At 55.9% G+C, this 23,718-nt stretch overlaps 5 protein-coding genes across 19 annotated transcripts in view; 2 read left to right on the forward strand and 3 right to left on the reverse strand.

Moving 5' to 3' along the window:
* LOC119846859 (immunoglobulin superfamily member 1-like) overlaps positions 1-23,718 on the forward strand; it is a 597,460-nt gene that overhangs the window by 371,319 nt on the left and 202,423 nt on the right. The gene's annotated exons all lie outside the window — the stretch shown is intronic.
* Positions 1-23,718, reverse strand: part of LOC119847133 (immunoglobulin superfamily member 1-like) — a 660,993-nt gene that overhangs the window by 300,492 nt on the left and 336,783 nt on the right. The window lies entirely within an intron of this gene.
* Positions 1-23,718, reverse strand: part of LOC119847459 (leukocyte immunoglobulin-like receptor subfamily A member 6) — a 652,437-nt gene that overhangs the window by 300,492 nt on the left and 328,227 nt on the right. The gene's annotated exons all lie outside the window — the stretch shown is intronic.
* LOC119846912 (immunoglobulin superfamily member 1-like) overlaps positions 1-23,718 on the reverse strand; it is a 615,137-nt gene that overhangs the window by 271,555 nt on the left and 319,864 nt on the right. The window lies entirely within an intron of this gene.
* Positions 3,387-21,881, forward strand: CACNG8 (calcium voltage-gated channel auxiliary subunit gamma 8). Its single transcript, XM_038381049.2, has 5 exons — positions 3,387-3,559; positions 8,064-8,721; positions 8,895-8,978; positions 16,836-16,976; positions 17,898-21,881. The coding sequence occupies exons 2-5, from the start codon at positions 8,568-8,570 to the stop codon at positions 18,503-18,505; spliced, it is 987 nt and encodes a 328-aa protein (XP_038236977.1). The 5' UTR covers positions 3,387-3,559; positions 8,064-8,567; the 3' UTR covers positions 18,506-21,881.

Here is a 23,718-nt window from a genome sequence, read left to right on the forward strand (position 1 = left end):
ACCAAGATCCCTCTTAATTTTAGCTCAACCTTCCCAAGTGTTGGCAACCCCCCCAGCTTTGCATCATCTGCAGATTTGATCGTTCTGCTCTCAATTCCCACAGCCAGGGCATTAATGAAGATGTTAAACAACACTGGACCCAGAACAGACCTCTGTCAAACCCCACGTGAGACCTCCCTCCCAACGGACATCATTCCATTAACCATTACTCTTTGCTTGCGGTTGTCTAAGCAAGTCTGTATCCACTTAATGGTAGTTCTGTTGAGCCCGCATTTCTTCACCTTATGTAGCAGAATGTCTTGTGGGACTGTGTCCAAAGCCTTGCTGAAGTCCACGGATATTATGTCCACTGCATTCCCCCCATCCACCAAATCAGGTACCCCATCAAAGAAGGAAATCAAGCTGCTTTGGCATGATTTGTTCTTGGGAAATCCATGCTGGCTGCTGGTGATCACTCCTTCATCCTCCAGGTATTTGCAAATTACATGTTTTTGTACATGAGTGCACAGGTCTTGTGCTAGCGCACTGCGAGGTTAGGATATATTGCTCTAGAGTAAGGTGACGTGATATCTTGCTTTAGAGTGCCGGGTTTTTGGGAATCTATTGTTCTAGAGTGCGGCGGGAGTGGATATCTTGCTCTAGAGCGCTGCAGGATCAGAATATATTCTAGAGCACTGCAGTATTGCGGTATCTTGCTCTAGCGTGCTGCAGTACTGGGATCTATTGTTCTAGAATCTAGAGCACCACAGTATCTTACGCTAGAGTGCCACAGCATTGGGATCTATTGTTCTAGAGTGCTGCCGGTTTGGGTAGCTCGCTCTAGAGCATGGTGGGATTGGGATAGATTGCTCTAGAGGGACGTGGCATTGTGATATCTTGCTCCAGAGCGCTGCAGTCTTGGGATCTATTGTTCTGGAGTGCCGTTGGTATTAGGACATATTGTTCTAATGCACAGAGGTATGGGGATGTATTGTTCTAGAGTGCTGCAGGACTGGGCATCTCGCTCTACAGCGCTGCAGGATTTGGGATATCTTGCTCCGGGATCTGTTGTTCTGGAGCGCGGTGTCATTGGGATCTATTGTTCTAGAGCGACGCAGCATTGGGGACCTATGGGACCAGAGTGCTGCGGACGCGACGCCCGTGGCTGGAGAACACAGCTGTATTTGCCTGCCTCACTCCAGAACGCTGGGGTTTGCTAGCACCTTGCTCTAGAACGCAGGGTTTTTTGCCCCACAGCCTGTCACGCAGCCGGAGGGGGCGGGGGCGGGGCCCTCAAAGTGCAGCACAGCACACAGCCGGGCTCCGAGCATTCCCGTTGGCATGGCGACTGGAGCTGGAGTGGGGTGGGGGAGTCCGGGAGGGGGAGGCAGAGGCTGCTGCGGCACTGCTTATGACATCCCCGTCCCTGCACAGCTGCACGCCGCCACACATTCCCAGTGCATGTGATGCACACACCTGGCACACATACGGCGCACACGCCTGACACGGCGCACATGCCCTACACATGCGATGTATGCAGAGGACGCACACATCAGACACATCTTGCAGATGCATGCACTTCATGCAGAAGCCTGACACACAGGATGCACACACGAGACACAAACACGGTGCATGCACATGCACCACACACATACACACGAGACACAAACACGGTGCATGCACATGCACGACACACATACACACAAGACACAAACATGGTGTATGCACATGCACCACACACATACACACGAAACACAAACATGGTGCATGCACATGCACGACACACATACACATGAGACACAAACATGGTGCATGCACATGCACCACACACATACACACGAGACACAAACACGGTGCATGCACATGCACCACACACATACACACGAGACACAAACATGGTGCATGCACGTGCATGACACCAATATACATGACACACAAACATGGTGCATGCACAGACGATGCACATCCATGAGACACAAACACAGGGAATGCAGACGCGAGGCACACTGAGGAGACACAAGCACAGTGCATGCACTTGATGCACATGCACGAGCACATACGGGTGCACAATTCAAAACTTCCTAGTGTCTCAGGCCAGCAGGGCTCCCTGTGATCAGCCAGTCCTGTATGATGCAGCCCACAGGATGCCCCCAGAGTCATTCCCGTTTGAACTAGACCATGGCTTTTCCATGTGATTTAAAACTCACCACGGCTGGAGAATCCACCAGGACCTGGGGTGACTTGTTCCAAGGCCGAATTCCCCTCCCTGTTCAGAACTGACACCTCATCTCCAGTCTGGCTTCGTCCAGCTTCCACTTCCAGCCACTGGATGGATTTAGCCCTTGGCCTGCCGGACAGATGGGCCCTCAGTGTTCACACGGCTGTTCCCCCACGGAGGGGCAGATCCCCTGGGCTCATGCTACACGCATGATAGACATGAGGCACGGGCTCCCAGTACTTGCACGATGCACCTGCGTGCGAGAGATGCGCCCAGGGCATGCAGGGGAGGCATGCATTGACCACCCGCCCCAGCCACACCCAGTGCACCCCGAGAACATGCACACACACACATGCACAGCACACGCCAAGAGATTGTAGAGCCCTGCTCATACAGGACGCACCCAGAGGCCAGCGAGAAATATCCATTCACCCACCCGGCCTCGTCAGGGCCCTCCAACCTCTCCCCTCCTGTTTGCCCCCCCATCCCACCTCTTTGGGCCCCCTTCCCTTCTCCCTGTGCCCCCTCCCTTCCTGCATCCCTACCTGCCTCCCCCCAATTGTCTCCTCCCCTCCTTCACCCTATCTCCCCTCCCCTCCCTGTCACCGCTCGCCCCTCCTCCTGCACCCCATCCCACCTTTCCCCTCCTTCACCCCATGTCTCCTCCCCCCTGACCCCCATGTCCCTTTTCCCCATGACCCACCATGTCCCCTCTCCACCTGCACCCCATCCCACCTCCCTTCCCCCTCTCCTTCACCCCATCTACCCTCCCCTCCCCCCATGACCCCTCCCCCCTCCTCCTGCAATCCGTCCCCCTCCCCCTTTCTTTCCCTTTCTAAACCTCATCCCACCTCCCTTCCCCCTCCCTTCCGTGTCCGCTCCCCCCTGCACCCCCTCTCCTCTCCTCCACCCCTCCCATCTCCCTGTGCCCCACCCCTCCTGCACCCCCACTCCCCTTCTGCATCCCCATCCCATCTCCAATCCCCCACCCCTCAGTTCCCCCTCCCCCTGCACCCCATCCCCTCCTCCCGCTCCCTTCCCCCTCCCTACCGTGTCCCCTCCCCCCTGCACCCCCACTCCTCATTCACCCCCTTCCCCTCCCCCTCCCTCCCCCTCCCCCCCAGCTCCTTCGCAGCCTCCGCCCGCGGTCCCTCCCGGTGCCATACGAGCGGGCTGCCGGGTGCGCGCCGGCTGCTGCGTCCCCCGCCCGCCCCGAGCCGCTCTGCAGCGGGGCATGGACCGGGGCGCCCGCGCCCTGCGCCCCGCCGAGCTCGCCACGCGCCGCGGAGCCCCCAGCGCCCCCTGACCGCTCCCGGGGCCGGCGCCGGACCAGAGACCCCCCCCCGCCGCTGCATTCGCACAGTAAGCCCCCCCCCCGCGCGGCCTCGCCTTCTGCACCCCCCGGCTGCGGGGGGGCCTGCCTGGGACCCCCAAGAGCCGGGGGTCGTGCCAGCCTCTGCCCACGCGCGGAGACCCCTCCTTGGGGGGCAGGAGCTGGGGGGGGAGACTGAAATAGACTCGTGCTTGGATTCAGGGGAAATGAGCCCCAAATATGCTGGGTGGATGGATTTGGGAGTTTGGGGGGGCGGAGGAAAGAGGCCCTAAGACGCTCGATGGATGGATTTGGAGGAGTTTGGGGGGCAGGGGAAATGAGGGAAGAAGACGCCTGTGGATGGATTTGCGAGTGTGTGGGGGGCAGGGGAAATGAGCCCCAAAGATGCTCGTGGATGGATTTGGGGGTGTAGAGGGGGACAGGGAAAAGAGGTCCTAAGATGCTCGATGGATGGATTTGGAGGAGTTTGGGGGGCAGGGGAAATGAGGGAAGAAGACGCCTGTGGATGGATTTGCGAGTGTGTGGGGGGCAGGGGAAATGAGCCCCAAAGATGCTCGTGGATGGATTTGGGGGTGTAGAGGGGGACAGGGAAAAGAGGTCCTAAGATGCTCGATGGATGGATTTGGAGATGTGTGGGGGGTATGGGAAATGAGCCCCAAAGACGCTTGGTGGATGGATTGGGGGTGTGTGGGGGGCAGGGGAAATGATGCCCAAAGACCCTCGGTGGATGGATTTGGGGAGTTTATGGGGGCAGGAGAAATGAGCCCCAAAGTCACTTGGTGGATGGATTTGGGTTTTTTTGGGGGGGCAAGGAAAATGAGGCCAGAAGACGCCAGTGGATGGATTTGGGACCTCTTTGTGGGTGAGAAGAAATGAAGCCTAAAGACACTCAGTGGATGGATTGGGGGGTGTATGGGGGACAGGGGAAGTGAGGCCCAAAGGTGCACGGTGGATGGATTTGGGGGTGTTTGGTTGGGGGCAGGAGAAATGAGACACAAAGACATTCACTAAATGGATTTGGGGGTGTATGGGACAGGGGAAATGAGGCCCAAAGACGCTCAGTGGATGGATTTGGGGGTGTTTTGGAGGGCAGGGGAAATGAGCCCCAAAGACATGTGGTGGATGGATTTGGGGGTGTTTGGGGTGCAGGGGAAATGAGGCCAGAAGATGCCAGTGGATGGATTTGGGACATCTTTGAGAAGGGTGAGAAGAAATGAGGCCTAACGATCCTCAGTGGATGGATTTGCGAGTTTATGGGGGGCAGGGGAAATGAGCCCTAAAGACGCTTGGTGGATGGATTTGGGGGAATAGAGGGGGGGCAGGGGAAATGAGCCCCAAAGATGCTCAGTGGATGGATTTGGGGGTCTATGGGGAGCAGGGAATATGAGCCCCAAAGATACTCAGTGGATGGATTTGGGGGTATTTGATGGGGCAGGGGAAATGAGGCCAGAAGACGCCAATGGATGGATTTGGGGGTGAGAAGAAATGAGGCCTAAAGATGATCAGTGCCTGGAGTTTGCGGGGGGGGGGTGTGCTTACGGGGATGGAAGAGCAGAGGAAATGAGCCCCAGTGATACTCACTGGATGGATGCGGGGGGGGGCTGTATGCGGGTTGGGGTGCAGGGGAAGTGAGACCCAGTCCTGCACAGTGGCTGGACTTTGCGGGTGTGTACAGGGGAGGGGGTCAGAGGAAATGTGCGCGGATAATGCAACAGTTCTGCTGGGCGATTTCCTGGCCGCATGGCGCACGAGGGCTGGCGGGGTGGGGGGGTGGGGGATATTGGCATCTAATGGATGCACCTGGCAGCAAGTGGTGCTGAAGTGAAAAGGGATGTGGGGCAAAGGGGGTGGCTTTATTGCAAGCCATCAGGGCAATGGCTGTCGGGGATGTGGGGGGGGGGGGCTTCTGGCTGCCGGAGATGGTTGGGGGGGACCATGTTCTGCATCTGGGAAGGAAATTGCATTTCTAGGCAGCTGCAAAGAAAGCATAGAAATGCAGAAAGGGAGGGAAGGGGAGATATTGGAAGGGAAGGGGCCTTGTGGAGGGGCTGATTAGCAGGCCAGGATCTTTGGGAGCAGGAGATATTTACACACACGCCCCTCTTGCAACCCCCTAATTCAGGCAGCAGGTTGGTTAAGTGTGTGTCTCTGTGTGATGTTGTCTGTTCTGTCTGTCTCGGTGTGGGGTGTGTGTGTGTATGATGTGTCTTGGTGGTGTGTGTGTGTGCGTATGATGTGTCTTGGTGTTGCCTCTCTGTGTGACATGATGGTATGTGTGTCTCGGTGTGTTGTGTCTGTGTGTGTGTGATGTTCTGTGTGTGTGTGTGTGTGTGTGTCTTGGTGTGATGTCTGTCCTGTGTGTGTCTCGGTGTGTTGTGTGTGTGTGATGTTCTGTCTGAGTGTGGCTCAGCGTATCTTGGTGTGATGTTGTGTGTGTGTGTGTTGTGTGTGATGTTCTGTCTGAGTGTGTCTTGGTGTGTGTGTGTCTCGGTGTGATGTTTGTGCGTGTGTGTGTGATGTTCTCTGAGTGTGTCCCCCATTTTACACCCTTAGACAGGAGCCGGGACAGGGCGGACGAGGCTGGGGTTGCCATTTGGGAACCGGAAGGGAGAGAGACGTGGCTGGAGTGACACGCACATGGGTGTTCTAGTCATGATTCTTGGCAAGCGCTTGTGTAAATGGCACACACACACATGTGCACGGGTGTTCTAGCCACGGATAGAGACAGGCGCTTGTGTAAATGGCACAAACATTGGTGCGCTCGCTGTGAACTGTGGCTAACGTGTGTGGAAATGGCACAAGCCATTACCGCACCCCTGACCCCATCTTCCAGGAGCTGACAGAGAGGATAAGGGGTCAAGGCGGGGAGTGAGGGGGGATTCATGGGGGCTGGAGGCGAGGGCAGGGGGAAGCTGATGTGGAGGAATATGGACCTAATGCATGGCGAGTGGGCAGGGAAGACACCCAGACATGGAGGCAGATCCCTGGGGTGGGGGAGAACCCAAAGAGACCCCCCCTCTGCTGAGGAGTTAATACCAATTCAAGGAGAGCAGGGTGGGTCGGGCTTGGATGCCTCTGTCTGTTCTGTCCAGCCCCATGCACCCTGTCTGTCTATCCCCATACACATCTCCCTGTCTCTCCATCCATCCCCATACACCTCATCTATCTATCTATCCCCAGCCATGCCATCTATCTATCTATCTATCTATCTATCTATCTATCTATCTATCTATCCCCAGCCATGCCATCTATCTATCTATCTATCTATCTATCTATCTATCTATCTATCTATCTATGTATCCTCATCCACCCCCTCTATCTATCTATCAATCTATCTATCCATCTGTCCTCCCCCCATGACAAGGCATCTGGGTCTCTCTCCTCCTTACTTCTTTCCCTTGTTTCGGGACATCACTCTTTCAGGGTATCTACGTGGCCCTCTCTACTGGGATTCTGGGCAGAGCTGGCTCGGGGATGCAGCTCCACTGGGGGCCTCAGTTTTTGCTGGCAGCTGGTTCTTTGATCCACAGGCCTGGCTGAAGGCGACTGGCTGTGCTAACCAGATGCCAGACCCCACTTTTCCTCTTCCAGTTTTCCCAGTTTCCCCCAGGCTCCATAGGCCTCTGCCCTTTGGTGTCTGGAAGCATTGCTGAAATTTGGGGCCAGGCCGGATGCAGCTGTACCAAGTGATCATGCTCCAGACACAAGAATTTCGGGCTTGGGGTGGGTCTTGCTTTGTCCTTCGAGGCATTTGATGCTGAGGGGGAGCATTCATGGACCCCAATACCCTGCCCATCTTCATCTTCCCGTGCTGGCAGGGTGCAAACAGTGTTTGCCTCAGTTTCCCTGAGTTTTCAATGAGGCTAAGAGAGGGAAAGAGACAGGCCCAAAGTCACAGAGACAATAACAGAACCCAGGAGTCCTGGCTCCCAGCCCCTTCCCATTCTAACCACTAGAACCCACTCCCCCTCAGAGCTGGGGAGAGAACCCAGGAGTCCTGGCTCCCAGCCCCCCTCCACAGCAGTGCAGGCTGGAGAGAGAGAAATCCGGGAGGGACTCCTGCAGTGGGGGATGCAGGCGGCTGCAGGGGGTGGGGGTGGGGTGTACAGGCAATGGGGGTGGATCAGGGAAGGAGGTGGTGTTAGGAGCGCAGGCTGGTGTGGGGGAATGGAATACTGTGATGGGGTTGGTGCTGAGTATCAGAAGGGTATGCGGGGGGGGTGCTGGGTGTCAGAGGGGTATGCGGAGGGTGCTGGGTGTCAGAGGGGTGTGGGGGAGTGCTGGGTATCAGAGGGGTGTGGGGGAATGCTGGGTGTCAGAGAGGCATGCAGGGGGTGTGTGCTGAGTGTCAGAAAGGTATGCAGGGGGTGCTGGGTGTCAGAGGGGTATGTGGGGGGGTGATGGGTGTCAGAGGGGTGCAGGGGGAGTGCTGGCTGTCAGAGAGGCATGCGGGGGGGGGTGCTGGGTGTCAGGTTGTCTCGTTGCCCATCCTCAGCAAATCTCCCCCCTTCTCCATTTCTCTCCCACCCCCAGGTCAGCTGACATCGCGCCCACGCTGAGGGGAGGCTGGGTGCCAGGTGGGCTGGCGCCACCCATGGAATCGCCCCTGGGGCTGCCAGTACGGGCGCCAGCCCCACTCGGCCTCCAGCCAAGAACCAGGGACTGAAGCCGAAGAAGGAGACGCCTGCTTACGGAAGAAGATCTGTGCTCTGGGAAGGAAGTGGGGTCTAGTGGTTAAAGCAGGAAGCCAGGGCTCCTGGGTTCTATCCCCGGCTGTGGGAGGTTATTGGGGTCTAGAGGTTAGAGAGTTTTAGGACCCAGGACTCCTGGGTTCCAGAGTCGATCCCCTGTCCCCAGCCGTGAGTGGGGAGGAGGGTGCAAGGAAGTCTCTGTCTTCAGGTTGGGTGGGTGGCCCCACCCCATCCCCCTGTCAAGCTGGAGTCCCTGAAGCGCTGGAATGAGGAGAGGGTGGTGTGGTGTGAGAAGGGGGTTCAGATCCTCCTCACCACCGTCGGGGCCTTCGCAGCCTTCGGCCTCATGACCATCGCCATCGGCACCGATTACTGGCTCTACGCCCGCGCCTTCATCTGTAACACCACCAACATCTCCAGCGAGGAGATGCCCCACAAGGACAAGAAGGACCCAGGGGGCCTCACCCACTCTGGCCTCTGGAGGATATGCTGCCTGGAAGGTACCTTCATTTGGGGATCCTAGGCTGGGCACTGCTGTGGGGAAGCTCGCAGCATTGATGTCCCCATCTGGGCACCGTTGTGGGGAAGCTTGCAGCGTTGGCATCCCCATTGCTCTGAGCTGGGTACTGGGCGGGAGACAGGCCCCGGTCTCTGATTTTTCCATCTCTTGCAGGCCTGAAGAGGGGTGTGTGTGTGAAAATTAACCACTTCCCCGAGGACACAGATTACGACCACGACAGTGCCGAGTATCTCCTGCGTACGTATCCATGGGGGTCCCCAGCTGCACTGCAGGCGTGACCCGCAATGGCCCTGTGCTGTGCTCAGGCACCAGGTGCCAGAGCGGGAAGCCTACTTAGCGCACAGAGTGGTATCTTCCTGGGGGCTGAAATGCAAGAGGGGATGCAGGGGCATCTCAGTTTTGGGGTTCCCGACAGCTGTAGTACAGGCAGGAAGTTGACTTGGAAAGGAATTGGAGTCTAGTCTGGCTTTGTCCCCATCTCTAGCTAAGGTTGCCTGAACTTTCCCATTCCAAGCTCCCTTTTTTAAAGATGCTCATATTGTTCCCTTTCCAGGGTTAAATACTCCAGACCCTATCTGTGCTCCCGGCCCAACCTTGTTTGCCATTCCAGGCTGTGACTTAAAGCAGTTTGGAAGTGCAGAGGCTGTAGGCAGAATAGCCCAGCATAGAGCCCAAAACGACGCAAACTTTGATGTCTTTTTTTGAACGTGGTGCTGACACCCACACCAGCTGGGGTGCCGGAGTGGAAGTTTGGCAGCGAAATTGTCCTTGGGCCAGTTTAGTTCTTTTCCCCGTCTCTGTGCAAATCCATTTTGATTTGGCCGGAAGCAGCCTACCTGGAGCTGACTTAGCTTTCGGGCTGTCTCTCCTTTTCACCGCCTGGTGGTGGAAGCAGATGGTTCGGATTGGGGCGGGGGTGGGGGTGTGAAGATTTCAGAAGGAAAACCTGGGAAATTCCGTTTCCACATACACAAGAAAAAAAACAGTCTGTGAAGAAGATCATTAAACGTGCCAAGTCAAGGGCTCAGAAGCAGAGGTAGGAATACTTCCTTTCTGTCCATATAGATTGTAAGATGCTTGGGTGAGGTTCTGTCTCTTGGTTTGTGCAGGGCATGATGGGGTGCCACTCCTGGTAACTCTGTGTCTGGGCAGTGCCCCGCGTGATGGGGCCCTGAGCTCAGCGATTCTGTTTCTGGGCAGCGCGCGGCGCGATGGGCCACCTGTCTCAGTCACTCTGTGACTGCAGCCCCTGGCACGGCTGAGTCCCAATTTCAGTTAAGGCCTCTAGTTGCTACTTAAAGATATAAATAAATGATAATAGTGAGGCAGGTTCAAGGTTTGAGGGTCATCATTAGGTTTCACAGTTAACAGGCCACTCAGCATGAATAGGGGCAGCTCACACCTCTAAGAGCTATTATCAAAGGCTCTCTGTATATGGATAGTGTGTTACCCCCACATTCTATGGCACCCCACCTTTACCCTTCCATGGACTCAAGGAGTAATCCAATTAATGTAGTCACTTTCACCCTTACCCTGTTCCTAGGTCTCAGGGCCTAATCTTCTCCAGGTTTGCGGGGCCTTTTACCAGTGAAAGAGTCTTACACAGTAATATCCTTAATCTCTATTTACTAACAGTTACCAAAACAGAATGCACACGCTAAGCATACAATGATCACCAGTCCCAGTAAGGCAGACAAACTTTTCCTGGTGGCCAGTCAGGATCAGGTCAGCTGGGGACTCCAGATTCTGATCGGGTGTTGAGGTCTGGCAGCCCTGATCTTGGGCTGTGTCCTGGAGTTAGGTTCTGAACTTTCCGTTGGACTCCAGTTTATACAGTGAAACTGGGGTCCTGCTTAGCTATACCTTAACCAATTAGTTTAAATGAAAGTCCTACAAACCAGTATTTTCACCAATCCTCGCCGGGGTGCCACGGGTGCTGGGAGGGGGGCAGCCCGGGGGACACTGTGGGTGCTCGGGGTGGCCAGGGGGCAACACAGGTGCTCATGGGGGGAGCAGCCTGGGGGTGCTGGGGGGTGTGGGCAGTCGCGCATGGCCCAGGACCCCCGCTGGTGCAGGTCGGTGGGGTGTGGCTGGATGGACAGAAGGCTCCGCAGTTCCCATTGGCCTGGAATAGAGCAGAGCCATCTGCTAGGAGCTGAGGGATGGATGGATGGATGGGTGTGTGTATGAGGATGGATGGATAAAGGGGTGTGGGGCTGGATGGATGGATGGATGAGGATGGATGGACAGAAGGGTACGTGTGGGGACAGATAGCTATATCTATCTGTCTTGAACAATCAATGTTTAAGTGATTTGATTCAACAAAGAAATATTGTATTATTTTATTTCATTCGGGCAGACACCTGGCCATTCGGTACGTCCCAGCCCTTTCTCCCTCCCATATGCTGAGCGAAATGAGCCCTCTGCTGAAGGAATAGCAAGAGGTGGCGTCCTTAGAGACCCTGTTTTTTCCAAGGGGGCAGAGTTAAGGGGATTTAGGCATTTTTAACACCAGCCATTCCTGACTTTTGGCTTCCTTAATGTCCTTCCCCGGGCTGGGAAATCGGAGGCTCCCAATGGCTAAGAGCTTTAGAAGTGTAAATGGACCCAGATGCTGATTGACTGGTGCATTTCAGACTGCTGAGTGACACCAGATGCTGATTGGCTGGTGACATTAATGTGCTGGGAAATCACAGATTCTCACTGGCTGGGAGTGTCAGAGCACTGGATCATCCACAGCTGTGGTTGGCTGCTGGCCTCACAGGGTCACTCTGCTTGCCCGTTGGCCTCAGAATGATGGGAAACCTTGAATGCTGATTGGCTGGCAGACTCAGAAGTTGAATGCTGATTGGCTGTGACACCAGAGCATAGGGAAATCTGTAATCTGTGTGATCCTGTCACAGAGTCCCCAGGTGGGCGACGCTCTGGATCTGCTCCCCAGGAAGCCAGGCAGGACTCCAGGGAGTCTCCTCTCTGGGAGCAGCCGGTCTGCAGGACACACAGCTCACCCGGCTGCCCCCTTCCTGGGCCTGACCTCAGAGCATTCAGCGTCCTCTGCCCCTCCGTGCGCTTCCCACAGCGGGTCCACCCAGGTGGGGTCCTGGGGAAGCCAGAGGGTCCTGCCCCCCGACTCTGCAGTCAGACACGACTCTCAGCCAGCCAGTAAAACAGAAGGTTTATTAGATGACAGGAACATGGTCTAACACAGAGCTTGTAGGTGCAGAGAACAGGACCCCTCAGCTGGATCCATTTTGGGGGGCAGTGAACCAGACAACCATGTCTGCACTTCACTCCATGTCCCCAGCCAGCCCCAAATTGCCTCCCTCTCCAGCCCCTCCTCCTCTGGGTTTTGTCCCTTTCTGGACCAGGAGGCCATCTGATTCCTTTGTTCTCCAACCTTTTAGCTCTCACCTTGCAGGGGGGAAGGGCCAGGCCATCAGTTGCCAGGAAACAGGGTGTTGGCCATTCTCTGTGTCCAGGCCCCTGCACACATCTGCCCTCCAGGGCTCTGCAACGATCATACATCCTTATCCCACCACCTAGATACTTAAGAACTGCATAGGGGAAACTGAGGCACCCCCACAATATTCAGAGGAAACATTAAGAACAGTCCCGCTTTGTCACATCTCTCCCCCCTTCGAGACCTAACTGAGCGGGGTCACTTTAGCTGGTGACCTGGGGAAGTTTGAAGCCACCAACGTTCCCATGGATAACCCAGCATCTCTCCTGTTCCTTGGTGGGAGTTACACCAGGCCCTTCCAGTTTCATACCCTCTGTTAGGTCGGGGTTGATCGATAGCACTCGCATGCTGCATGTGGGAAGGTTTATGCAGCCCGTGCCTTTTGCCACCCCAAAACCCTTGGGGGTCAAACTGGGATCGGGTCTTCTCCTAGCGCTCCAGTCTGGAGGGCTGCAATTCGGGCTCTCTTGGTTAAGAGCCCCCATCTTGACCTGGGCCACATACTGCTCACTTACAGAACGAGCATGGAGACATCCCTTTCTCAACAACCTTGTCTCTCCAACAAGCTGGCCAAACACAGCCACTTGGTTACAGGACTGTTTAACTTTCTTAACAGCTTTCACTCCATCTGAGACCTCAAAGCCATCCACACTGGATCCTTCAACAGGAAAGTCAGTGGCTTCATTCACAACAGAAAATTTCTGGCTGTTAGGAACTGAAACTTTCTTGATTAAATCACTTTCCCACCCTTCAGTTGCAGTAAACTGTTTGCAAAGACTCCATGAGGATTCCTTTCCCTAGGGGCTTTTCTATGCAACAATTCACCCTTCACAGAAATTCTGCTCTTACCCTCTTTACCTAGGGCTTGCTCTAGAGGAACACTTTCCTGAGCAACAACAGACTCTTTCTGGGTCTCACTTACATCCAGAATTACCTCTGGCCCATCAGGCGGATTCCTACACAATCCCCTTTCAGGCAAACTGACAGACTTCCTAGATAAAAGGTTAGAAGCCTTCTCCTTCCCTTTGCCACACACAAGTTCAGGAATCTTTTCCTTCTTGCTACAGGTTTCCACACTCTCAGTAGGTAACACAATCAAATCACCTTTCTGCTCTCCTTGTGCCCTGGCTAGGATCTCACTCTGATTAGACAAAGTTGCTACACCCTTTCCCAACAACACACTAGCAACGGGTAAAATACAAGCACCAGAATTGTCTGGTCTCTGGGATTTTACATAGACACTAACTGGATGCGACCTAGTTACAGCACCATTCTCCCGAGGGGACACAAACTTAGGGCCATTCCCTTCCTGGGCTTTAGCTGAATCCAGAACCAACTCTGAGACAACTGCACTATTCTCAGCCATCACAGGCTGAAAGGCCCCTTCTGTCTGCTCCACACACAAAGAGCCGGACACACTTTCTCCGTTCCCAGACACACAGCTTGTGATCTCATTCCCCTGGTCCCGGCACACAGGGCTGTTCACAGACAACTGCTTGGAGACCGGGGTAGCTCCCTCCATAGGAAAGTCAATACCCCCGACAGACACAGGCATGTTTCCTTCCCTGTCCCATTCTCCACCCAGCTAACAGGTAAGGTGCAGGGACACTCATCTGCCACTCTCCTGGCCCTCCCACCCTGCTGATTAGACAAAGCCATCAGCTCACAAGGCTGCCTAGGTTCATCCAAACTTTCCTTACCAAGCACCTTGCCACTCCCAACAGATCCCCTGCCCTGCCTGTGTCTCCCTGCACTCAGCTGGGGTCTCAGCTCCCACTGTGCTCAGTGCTGCCCTTGCTGTCCCAGTGGGGGTAGGTAGCGAGCTCGCTGCTTTCCTCACAGCATCAGAGCCAGCTTGAACCCCCTCTCCAGTGTGCAAGGGGGCAGGGAGCATCTCTCTGTCCCACCCAGCCCCAGGGGTCTGGTTACAGGCAGGCAGGTATCCTGAGCCTAGCAGCTCCTCCTTGCTGCCAGCCAGGTCATCTGCATTTTCACAGATCATTTCCCTCTCCACCGATTGGTTCCCTGGTTCAAATTCAAACCCTCGGCCGTTACAGGAGCAGGGCCTGGATCCTGTCCCAAAGAGACACAGTCACTCCCCAACAGGGTCTCACAGCTGGTATCCTGGAGAACCCCAATGGCCAGCCAGCCCCATCCCTCCTGTGTCTGCACAGGGATCTGGGCCATAGGCAGGGCGAGGGGCTTCAGCCCTGGGACCCTCACCCAGCTCACACAGCCCCTCAGCGTCTGAGGCTGCACCACCAGGGGCCTGACAACAGTTCTCTGTGTCCCAGGATCTCACCACCCCAGGAATGTCTCCCCATTGACCATCACCTTCTGCTCCCACTGGAGGTCCGAGGGGCCTGGCCCCAGGAAACTCCACACAGACATATAGGCTGGGGTCAGGAGCAGGAGCCTGTCCACCTCCACACCCATCTGGCTAACTGAATCTATGGCCTTGGGACCCAGCAAGGGAGCTAGACACCGGGGCTTTTCTGCAGGGTCCCCCTGGTTCAAATCACCAGCCTGCTCAAAGGCAGTGAGGTGGCATCTGCATCCCCCCCATCCTTAACCACAGGCAGCAATTTAGTCTCAAGGTTCCCTGCGGAGCTGGCACCCTGGGGTCTATCCCCACTCACCCCTGGGAGGTCCCCTCCGCCTCTCCGCTCCACCATCGCCAGTTCATGCTGCTGCTGCTCCTGCAGCTCTTTCTCGGGCTCTCGCTGTCTCTCACCGTCCTCTCGCTCTCTCGGACTCAGCTCCAATCCCGTCCGTCTCCGATCCCCCGATGGGGAACCCGATCGTGAAGACCCCCGTCTGGTCGGGGACAGGAGTCTTGGGGATGCCTGGCTACTACTCCAGCTGCTCCCAGATCCTGCTGTAGCCCCATTTGGGTCAGGAATCTGTTCCTTAGAGCGGTCGTCCTCCTCCAGCTGCACGATTAACTGTGCTTTGGGGAACTTTCCAATGCGCAACCCTCTCTTTTTGCACAGGGTTACAATGTCCTTCTTGAGGAGATGGTGACAGGCCATCACTGTGCTGTTCCCAAGTTGATGTGGACTCACAGGCCTGTGTGCTCTCAGCACCCCATGGTTTCCAGGGAGAACCCCTAGTGTGCCAGCCCTTCTCGAGGTCACCACCTCTTTGCCAGGGTCGAGCTGCAGACTCCTCTGCCCCTGGGACTGCTCGCTGCAATCCTCAGGGGAACCCTGTTACTGCAAAAGTCCTTCTCTCTCGCAGGGCCAAGCCGCAGGCTCCTCCACCCCTGAGACTGCTCACCACAGTCCCCAGGGGGACCCCATTACTGCACAGTCCTTCTCGCTGGTCACACACTCCCAAGGGTTAACTGCCCCCCGAAACCACTCCTCTCTGAGCCTTCAAAATGCCTAGTCCTCATCAATCCCCCTTCGTTTTACTGCTCCCCAGTCACTTACTGCAGGAAGCACCATCCACAGAGTGCAGTACATCCCACCGCTGCCACCAGTTGTCACGGAGTCCCCGGGCGATGCTCTGGAACTGCTCCCCATGAAGCCAGTCAGGACTCTGGGGAAGTCTCCTTTTTGTGAGCAGCCTGTCTGCAGGACATACAGCTCACACAGGTTCCACGTTCCTGGGTCTGACCTCGGAGCATTCAGCATCCTCTCTGCCCCTCCGTGTGCTTCCCACAGCGAGTCCACCCAGGCAGGGTCCTGGGGAAGCCAGAGGGTCCTACCCCCCAACTTCGCAGTCAGACATGACTCTCAGCCAGCCAGTAAAACAGAAGGTTTATTAGACGACAGGAACATGGTCTAACACAGAGCTTGTAGGTGCAGAGAACAGGACCCCTCAGCTGGATCCATTTTGGGGGGCAGTGAACCAGACAACCACATCTGCACTTCACTCCATGTCCCCAGCCAGCCCCAAATTGCCTCCCTCTCCAGCCCCTCCTCCACTGGGCTTTGTCCCTTTCTGGGCCAGAAGGCCACCTGATTCCTTTGTTCTCCAACCCTTTAGCTCTCACCTTGCAGGGGGGAAGGGCCCAAGCCATCAGTTGCCAGGAAACAGGGTGTTGGCCCTTCTCTGTGTCCAGACCCCTGCCCACACCTGCCCTCCAGGGCTCTGCAATGATCATACATCCTTATCCCACCACCTAGATACTTAAGAACTGCATAGGGGAAACTGAGGCACCCCCACACTATTCAGAGGAAACATTAAGAACAGTCCCGCTTTGTCACAGATCCTTTCAGATCTTTGAGTAATCCTGCTGATTGGCTGGTAGGTTGAGAACCTTGAGCAATCCTGTTCTCTGATTGGTTCTTGACCTCAGTGAACTGGGAAACTGGAGACTCTGATTGGCTGTTGACATACCCTGTGTTGTAATTGTCTCTTGACCTCGGAGTGTCAAAAAAATCCCAGATTCTGATTAGCTGTTGGCTTCAGAGGGGTGGAAATCCTTGGAGTCTGATTGGCCACTGGCCCTTAGAGAGCCAAGAAACCCTAGATTCTGATTGGCCACTGGCATCAGCGTGCTAGAATACCTGAAACTCTGATTGGTCCCAGAACGCTGCCACTTTCCCATTCGCCAATAGGCCGGGCTTGGGATCCCTCCTGCCACCCAGCTTGACTCATCTCTTTTGCCCCCCTCCCGCCCCCAGGTGTGGTCCGTGCCTCCAGCATCTTCCCCATCCTCAGCGCCATCCTGCTGCTGCTGGGGGGGTTCTGCGTGGCCGCCAGCCGGGTCTACAAGTCCAAGCGCAACATCATCCTGGGCGCTGGGATCCTATTCGTCGCTGCTGGTGAGTGGGCGGGGCTTGTCAGGGGCAGGGCTTAGTGGGGCGGGGCTTGTCCGATCAGGGCTTGCTTCCCACCTACCCTGCCTGGCTCAGTTCATGGGGTATCTTGGGCTGTGAGGGGGGAACCACTGGGAACCTGGAATATGCCCCCCCCCCATGGCCCCGGGTCAGGAGACTTGCCCAGGGTCATAGGAATGGGTGGAGCCCGTGGGCACAGTTGGGGGTGGAGAATCAGTGCAGAGGGGGGCCCAGCTTTAGGGGAGTTTTTGCCTCCCCCCACCTTGTCTAGGATAAGTCAGTCTCCTCTGGCCATTGGGGGGCGCTGAACCTGGTCTGACCCTCCCCGGGGACTGGGAAGAAAGAAAGAAATCCAGACCCCATTTGTGGGTGGGGGGTGGTGGCGGAGGCTGGGCGTCTGGGCTGTGGGTCTGGGGAAGCCTTCCCTTGCCCCACACACAGGGACGATCCGGCTTTGGTGGTGTGGGGTGGGGGGTTGACAGGACTAGATGGTCCCTGATGGGGCTTCTGAGTGGGGGAAGGGCTCCGTGATTGCCTCCCTAATAGATCTCTTTGCCCTGCCCCCTCCCTCTCCTTCTGCCCCCCCTTTCTGCCCTGGCTACTGACCTCCCCCCTCTGCCCCCTCCCCACCTTTCTCCCCCCTTCCTCTCTCCCTTCCCCCGTTCCCCCCCAATCTACCCCAATCCCCTCAAAATCTGCCCCATCCCCACCCCTCCCCCGAATCCACCCTGGCCCCACCCTTCCTCCATCCACTGCCCCCATCTCCTCTGCCCCTCCCTCAAATCCACCCCATCTCCATCCACTGGCCCCATCTCCTCCGCCCCTCCCCCGAATCCACCTCGTCCCCACCCCTCCTCCATCCATGGCCCCCATCCCTCCCCCCAATGCCCCTTCCCCTCTCCCCAGGCCTCAGCAACATCATCGGGGTGATTGTGTACATCTCGGCCAACGCTGGGGACCCAGGCACCAAGCGGGACGACGAGAAGAAAAGCCACTACTCCTACGGCTGGTCCTTCTACTTCGGGGGCCTGTCCTTCATCCTGGCCGAGATGATCGGGGTGCTGGCTGTCAACATCTACATCGAGAAGAACCGGGAGGCCCACTGCAAGAGCCGCACTGAGCTGCTGAAGAACCCCTCGTCCTCCTCCAGCGCCATCCTGCGCCTGCCCAGCTACCGCTTCCGCTACCGGCGCCGCTCCCGCTCCAGCTCCCGCTCCACCGAGCCCTCGCAGTCGCGGGACGCCTCGCCCGTGGGCCTCAAGGGCTTCCCCTCCACCGACATCTCCATGTACACCCTCTCGCGGGACCCCTCCAAGGCCAACGTCAGCAGCCTCTACGGGGCCGAGCGAGAGGGGGCCGGCGGGGCCTTCCTGCAGCTCCACAACACCTTCCCCAAGGACCCCGGCGTGACGGTGACGGTGACAGGGCCCGGTACGGCCAGTGCCACGGGCACCCTGGGCAAGGACGCCTCCTCCAACACCAACACGCTCAACCGGAAGACCACACCCGTGTAGGGGCAGGCGGCGAGGGGCTGGTGGCGGGGGACGGGGCTGAGGGGAGCCGCGGTGCAGGACAGGACGGGAGGGTGTTAGGCTAATGAAGGGGCATTCTTAGCAACATGTCTTTCTAACCCTGTGTTCCTTCCCTCCTGTGTTCATTCGTTTGTTCATTCATTTGGTGATTCGTTTTCTGTTTAATTTTAACTTTTAATTTCTTTCTTTGTAAGATTATTATTCTTTCTTTCTTTCTTTCTTTCTTTCTTTCTTTCTTTCTTTCTTTCAATTTTAACTCTTTTAATTTCTTCTTTATTTGTAAGATTATTTAGTATTCTTTCTTTCATTTTAATACTAATTATTTCTTTCTTCCATTCTAATGCTAATTTTCTTTTTCTTTCTTTCTTTCTTTCCCCACCATTACCCTCTTTTCCTTTACATTTCCCCAACAGCGAGAACCAATTTCCCAGCTGTGCTCCCGCCTTCGGGGGACACAACACGCAGGGCACTATCCAGGGGGAGGACAGGATGTGGATCACAGGAGAATGATGGGAAAAGTCCGGATCAGAATAGGAGCTGGTTGAAATGATTCAAGCACCGTCCTGAGAACAGGGGCCCTGCAGAGGGGATGCTGCCATGTCTCACTGCTGGGGGTCACCTACTTTTGCCCTACACCCGACCTAGCCTAGGTCGTATCCCTCCCTCTCAGGGGATCATGGGGGGTGTCTTTGTTAGAATGGGGGAGGCTTGTAATTTACCAGTGCCAGATTCACAGCTGGCAAGTTTGTACATGGAGGGGAGGAAATAGGAAAAGGGGAGGGGGCTAGTGACCTAGAGATACCACTCCTTTCTTCCCCAACCCACCAAGGGCTCATAGTCGTGCCATATCCAAGTGCCAAAGCTTTACCCCCCCGCAGCACCCCCTGCTGGCAGGGGGTGATAGCTCAGTGTGCTGGGTATTTTCAGCGGGAGAGGTGTCTCTCAGTTTTATTGCCCCCTATTTTCTCTCCCCTCCCCCCCTCCCGCACCAGCCTTTCCCTGCTCTTAACGGGAGCTCCCAGAGTGGGGGGTGGGGAAATTCTCCACCTGGGTTTGGGCCGTGGCTATTCCCTTTCCCTCTAGGGGGCAGATCGGGGGCATGGCTGGGGTTCCCCTGTTCTGTAGGCATTCCCTGTTTCCCAGGGCCCATACGGACAATTCTCCTAATCAGTCTAGATCAGCGCTTCTCAAGTTATCTGATGGGGGGGACCTGCAATTGTTTTTTCCAATGTGCATGCAGACCGGCAGCTGATGGCTCACGGACCGGCACCGGTCTGCAGACCACCATTTTGAGTAGCACTGCACTAGATGACACGGTCCCTATTGGGATATAAAATAGCCATTTCCTCATGCAATATGGACCTACAATAAACAGCCCTGCTAGGCTAGATGGTCCATACACTAAACAGCCCTCGTCTGGTTATAGAGACCCTACCATAAACAGGTTGGCAGGCAATACCTAGCCCACCGAGGGTGATGCCTACATAATAAACCAGCCTTCCCAGGCAATAAATAAATACGGGCCACAAAAGTGACTTCCTCGCTGAGCAATATGGTCTGTATATCAAAGAGCCCTCCCAAGAGATAGCGACTGCATAATTTCTACTGACCCCCAGCACAGGACCCTTCCAATGTGACCAAATTTTCCCAGCACCCCAGCCGAGCAAGACCAAGTATCCTGTCTAAAGCAGTGTCACATGTGGGAGCAACAGTGGTTCGAAACCTGGCACCGAGGTGTGGCTGCCGCTAGGGTGGGGCATGGGGGTTGTTTATACAGCGACCTCTCGCCCAGCGCTGAAATGCAGGTGCCTCTGGGGTGGAGTGAGGGGGCTGTTTATACAGGGACTCCTTGCCCAATGCGTAGATGCAGCCACCTCTGATATGGGGGCCGCTGTTTATAAAAGGCTCCTTTACCCGGCACTGAGATGCAGCCACCTCTGATGTGGGGGCTGCTGTTTATAAAAGGCTCCTTTACCCAGCACTGAGATGCAGCCATCTCTGATACGGGGGCCGCGGTTCATAAAAGGCTCCTTTACCCGGCACTGAGATGCAGCCACCTCTGATGTGGGGCTGTTGTTTATCCAGGGGTTCTTTACCCAGCACTAAGATGCAGCCACCTCTGGGGTGATGGTGATCTGTTTTTTAAGCAATCCCACACCCAATCTGAGAGATGCCACCTTCTCACACTGATCCCTTGAGACTAATTTCCCACTCCTGTTTGTTTCCTCTGCAGCGAATTCATCCTGTTTCCATTGTCTTCCAATCCCCACCCCCCCTTGCCAAAAAATTAGAAACCTCTTGGTAAAACCTCCTTGTCCCCCAGCCCCACTCCCTTGGGCGAGAGCTTATACACACACACCTAGAGAGAAACCTATCTATAGCGAATTGGTGTTGAGCTTTTCTTAGCTTTCGGTTCTTATCGGTTCTGTTGATACCGGATTTTGCGCCGTCGGGGAGAGGCCATGTTGGGTTGTGTTGCGATTTTATGGTTTATTGACATGTTTTTGCGCCGTGTGCATGTGTTGTGTGTGTGTGGGGGGGGATTATTTTTAGCAGCCTCGAGGTGGGGAGGAGATGCACAGAGGAGAGCGGGAGAAATTCCATTGCCCGGAGACCAAATTGATTTGGTCTCTGCTTTATCCCCATTGCGATAGTGGCAAAGGGCCTTCATGTGCGATTCGGCAATTCCAAGCCCATCTTTATAGAGTGTGGCTTCCTGGAGAAGAACAGTGCTAGGCGCTGTACAAACAGAGCAAAACGACAAGCTCTTAAAATCAGTGCATTGGGCTGCAGACGGCCGGAACGGAAGCTCAGACAAAGGATGTGGGAGTTTTCATATCCCCGTAGTCGGCAGTTTAACCTCTCCCTCTCTTTGAGTGGCATCCTCCCCTGTACCCAACGGGGCTATCTTATCCGAAAGTCCTTCCCGGGGGAGGAACTATCAGACAATCCTCTCCGAAGCTGTTGTTCTGAGTGGTTTTAGCTCGGGGTTAGTTATCTATCTATTTATTTATTTATTTCTCTCTCTCTTCTCCCCCCGGGGCCCTCCTCCCCAGTTGTTCATTTCACGGAGATTGGGGGGAGGGAGGGAGGATTTGTGCGGGGGAGGGGAAGAGAGGGATCGATTTTGCTTTCCCGGTTTTTGTGCCGTCCAGACGGAAAAAACGAAAACAAAAAGAACTTGAAAACTTTTGTGAGAAGAAAATTAAAAAAGGACCAAAAAAAAAAGTTTAAAAAGTTACAGAAAAGCGACAAAAAAAGAAAACCGTGAAGCAGTTATGTCAGCCAGTGCGAATCACCTGTCTAAAGTGCGTTTTGTACAAAAGGAAAATTATATATATATATATATATATATAAATATATATAAAAAACAAAGAAAATACTCCAACCCCCGACCCCCGCAAACAAACAACAAAACCAACCCCCAACCCAGCTGTTGTGGTCTTGGTGATATAAAGGAAGAATACAACAAACCAGTTCAATGTGAAAAGCTACAACGAAAAAACTCAGCCCAAATGCATGGATTTTTACTGGAGTCGCTCTTTAAAAATAAAGTACTATGGAAAATACAGGGATGGCGCTTATTTCATTGGTCTAGACCCCAGAGATTAGTCCTATTTGTTGCTTGTATCATTTGGTGATGACCAAGATCGGGGCACTTGGCGCTGGCTGGACACTGAGTCACTGAGATCGGGGCCCTGTCAGGCTGGGCGCTGCCCAGACACAGTGTCACCGAGATCAGGGTCCCCTTGTGCCAGGCGCTGCCCAGACACCATGTCACCAAGATCGGGGCCCTCCTGTGCCAGGCGCTGCCCAGACACAGTGTCACTGAGATCGGGGCCCCATCGTGTCAGGCGCTGCCCAGACACAAAGTCACCGAGATCGGGGCCCCATCTTGCCAGGCACTGCCCAGACAGTGTCACTGAGATCGGGGCCCTGTCACGCCGGGCGCTGCCCAGACACAGAGTCACCAAGATCGGGGCCCTGTCAGGCCAGGTGCTGCCCAGACACCGTGTCACCGAGATCAGGGACCCGTCGGGCCAGGCGCTGCCCAGACACAGTTACCGAGATTGGGGCCCCGTTGTGCCAGGCGCTGCCCAGACACAGAGTCACTGAGATCAGGGCCCCATCATGCCAGGCGCTGCTGAGCTACATAGAGAAAGTCCATTCAAAGAAGAGGCTTTCAGAAATGGTAGCTGATATATTTAGAATTGATTCTTTAACAAATCATTCAGCCAGGGCAGAGAAGTGGCCCCTCTGGAGTGAGGTGCACAGGTGGGTTATACAAGGATCCCCTTGCCCAGCGCTAAGATGCGACCCCTCTGGGGTGGGGCACAGGTGCTGGTTATACAGGGAACCTCTCACCCAACAGTCCTGGTGCCAGCACTGACTGCAAGAGGAGAGCACCCCCTGACGAGCCCCCACCCTGCTCCCTGCAGCCCCTGGTTTGGTCCCGGGGCGTCTGTTCTGGGTTGAACTCTCAGCCCCAGAGCCGGGCAGAAACACCGTTTAACTCCTGCCCTGCATTCTGGAGTGCCATGGGCACGTGCTGGCTGTGGGCGAGCCTTTCCCAGCAGGGGTTGCCGTGGGGCACGGGGCTGGCTGTGTGGGGGGGGAGTTCTCGGGGTGCTGGGGGGCATGGGGCAGGGTGCTGGCTCTGGTGGTGGGGAGCTCCTGGGGCACTGTGGGGAGCGGGGCTGCGTGCTGGCTGTGGTGGGGAGCTCCTGGGGACACTGTGAGGAGCAGATCGGGGTGCTGGCTGTGGGGGGAGCTCCCAGGGTCTCTGTGGGGCATGGGGCTGTGAGGGGAGCTCCCAGGGGGCTCTGTGGGGCATGGGATGGGGTGCTGGCTGTGAGGGGAGCTCCCAGGAGGTGCTGTGGGGCACAGAGCAGGAGGGCTGGCTGTGGGGGGGAGCTCCCAGGGGGCGCTGTGGGGCATGGGATGGGGTACTGGCTGTGAGGGGGGCTCCCAGGGGGTGCTGTGGGGCATGAGGAAGGAGGGCTGGCTGTGAGGGGGGCTCCCAGGGGGCGCTGTGGGGCGTGGGGAAGGGGGGCTGGCTGTGGGGGGGGCTCCCAGGGGTCGCTGTGGGGCATGGAGAAGGGGAGCTGACTGTGGGGGGGCTCCCAGGGGGCGCTATGGGGCATGGGGAAGGGGGGCTGGCTGTGGGGGGGCTCCCAGGGGGCGTGGGGAAGGAG

The sequence above is a fragment of the Dermochelys coriacea genome, chromosome 23, assembly GCF_009764565.3.
Source record: "Dermochelys coriacea isolate rDerCor1 chromosome 23, rDerCor1.pri.v4, whole genome shotgun sequence".
NCBI lineage: Eukaryota > Metazoa > Chordata > Testudines > Dermochelyidae > Dermochelys > Dermochelys coriacea.

What these genes read in the sequence shown, in the direction of transcription:
- CACNG8 (XM_038381049.2), top strand. Translation starts at nt 8,568, where the DNA reads ATGACCATCGCCATCGGCACCGATTACTGGCTCTACGCCCGCGCCTTC. An exon ending in CAGTGCCGAGTATCTCCTGC is followed by an intron (nt 8,979 to 16,835) that starts GTACGTATCCAT and finishes TCCCGCCCCCAG; the next exon opens with GTGTGGTCCGTGCCTCCAGC. An exon ending in GATCCTATTCGTCGCTGCTG is followed by an intron (nt 16,977 to 17,897) that starts GTGAGTGGGCGG and finishes CCCTCTCCCCAG; the next exon opens with GCCTCAGCAACATCATCGGG.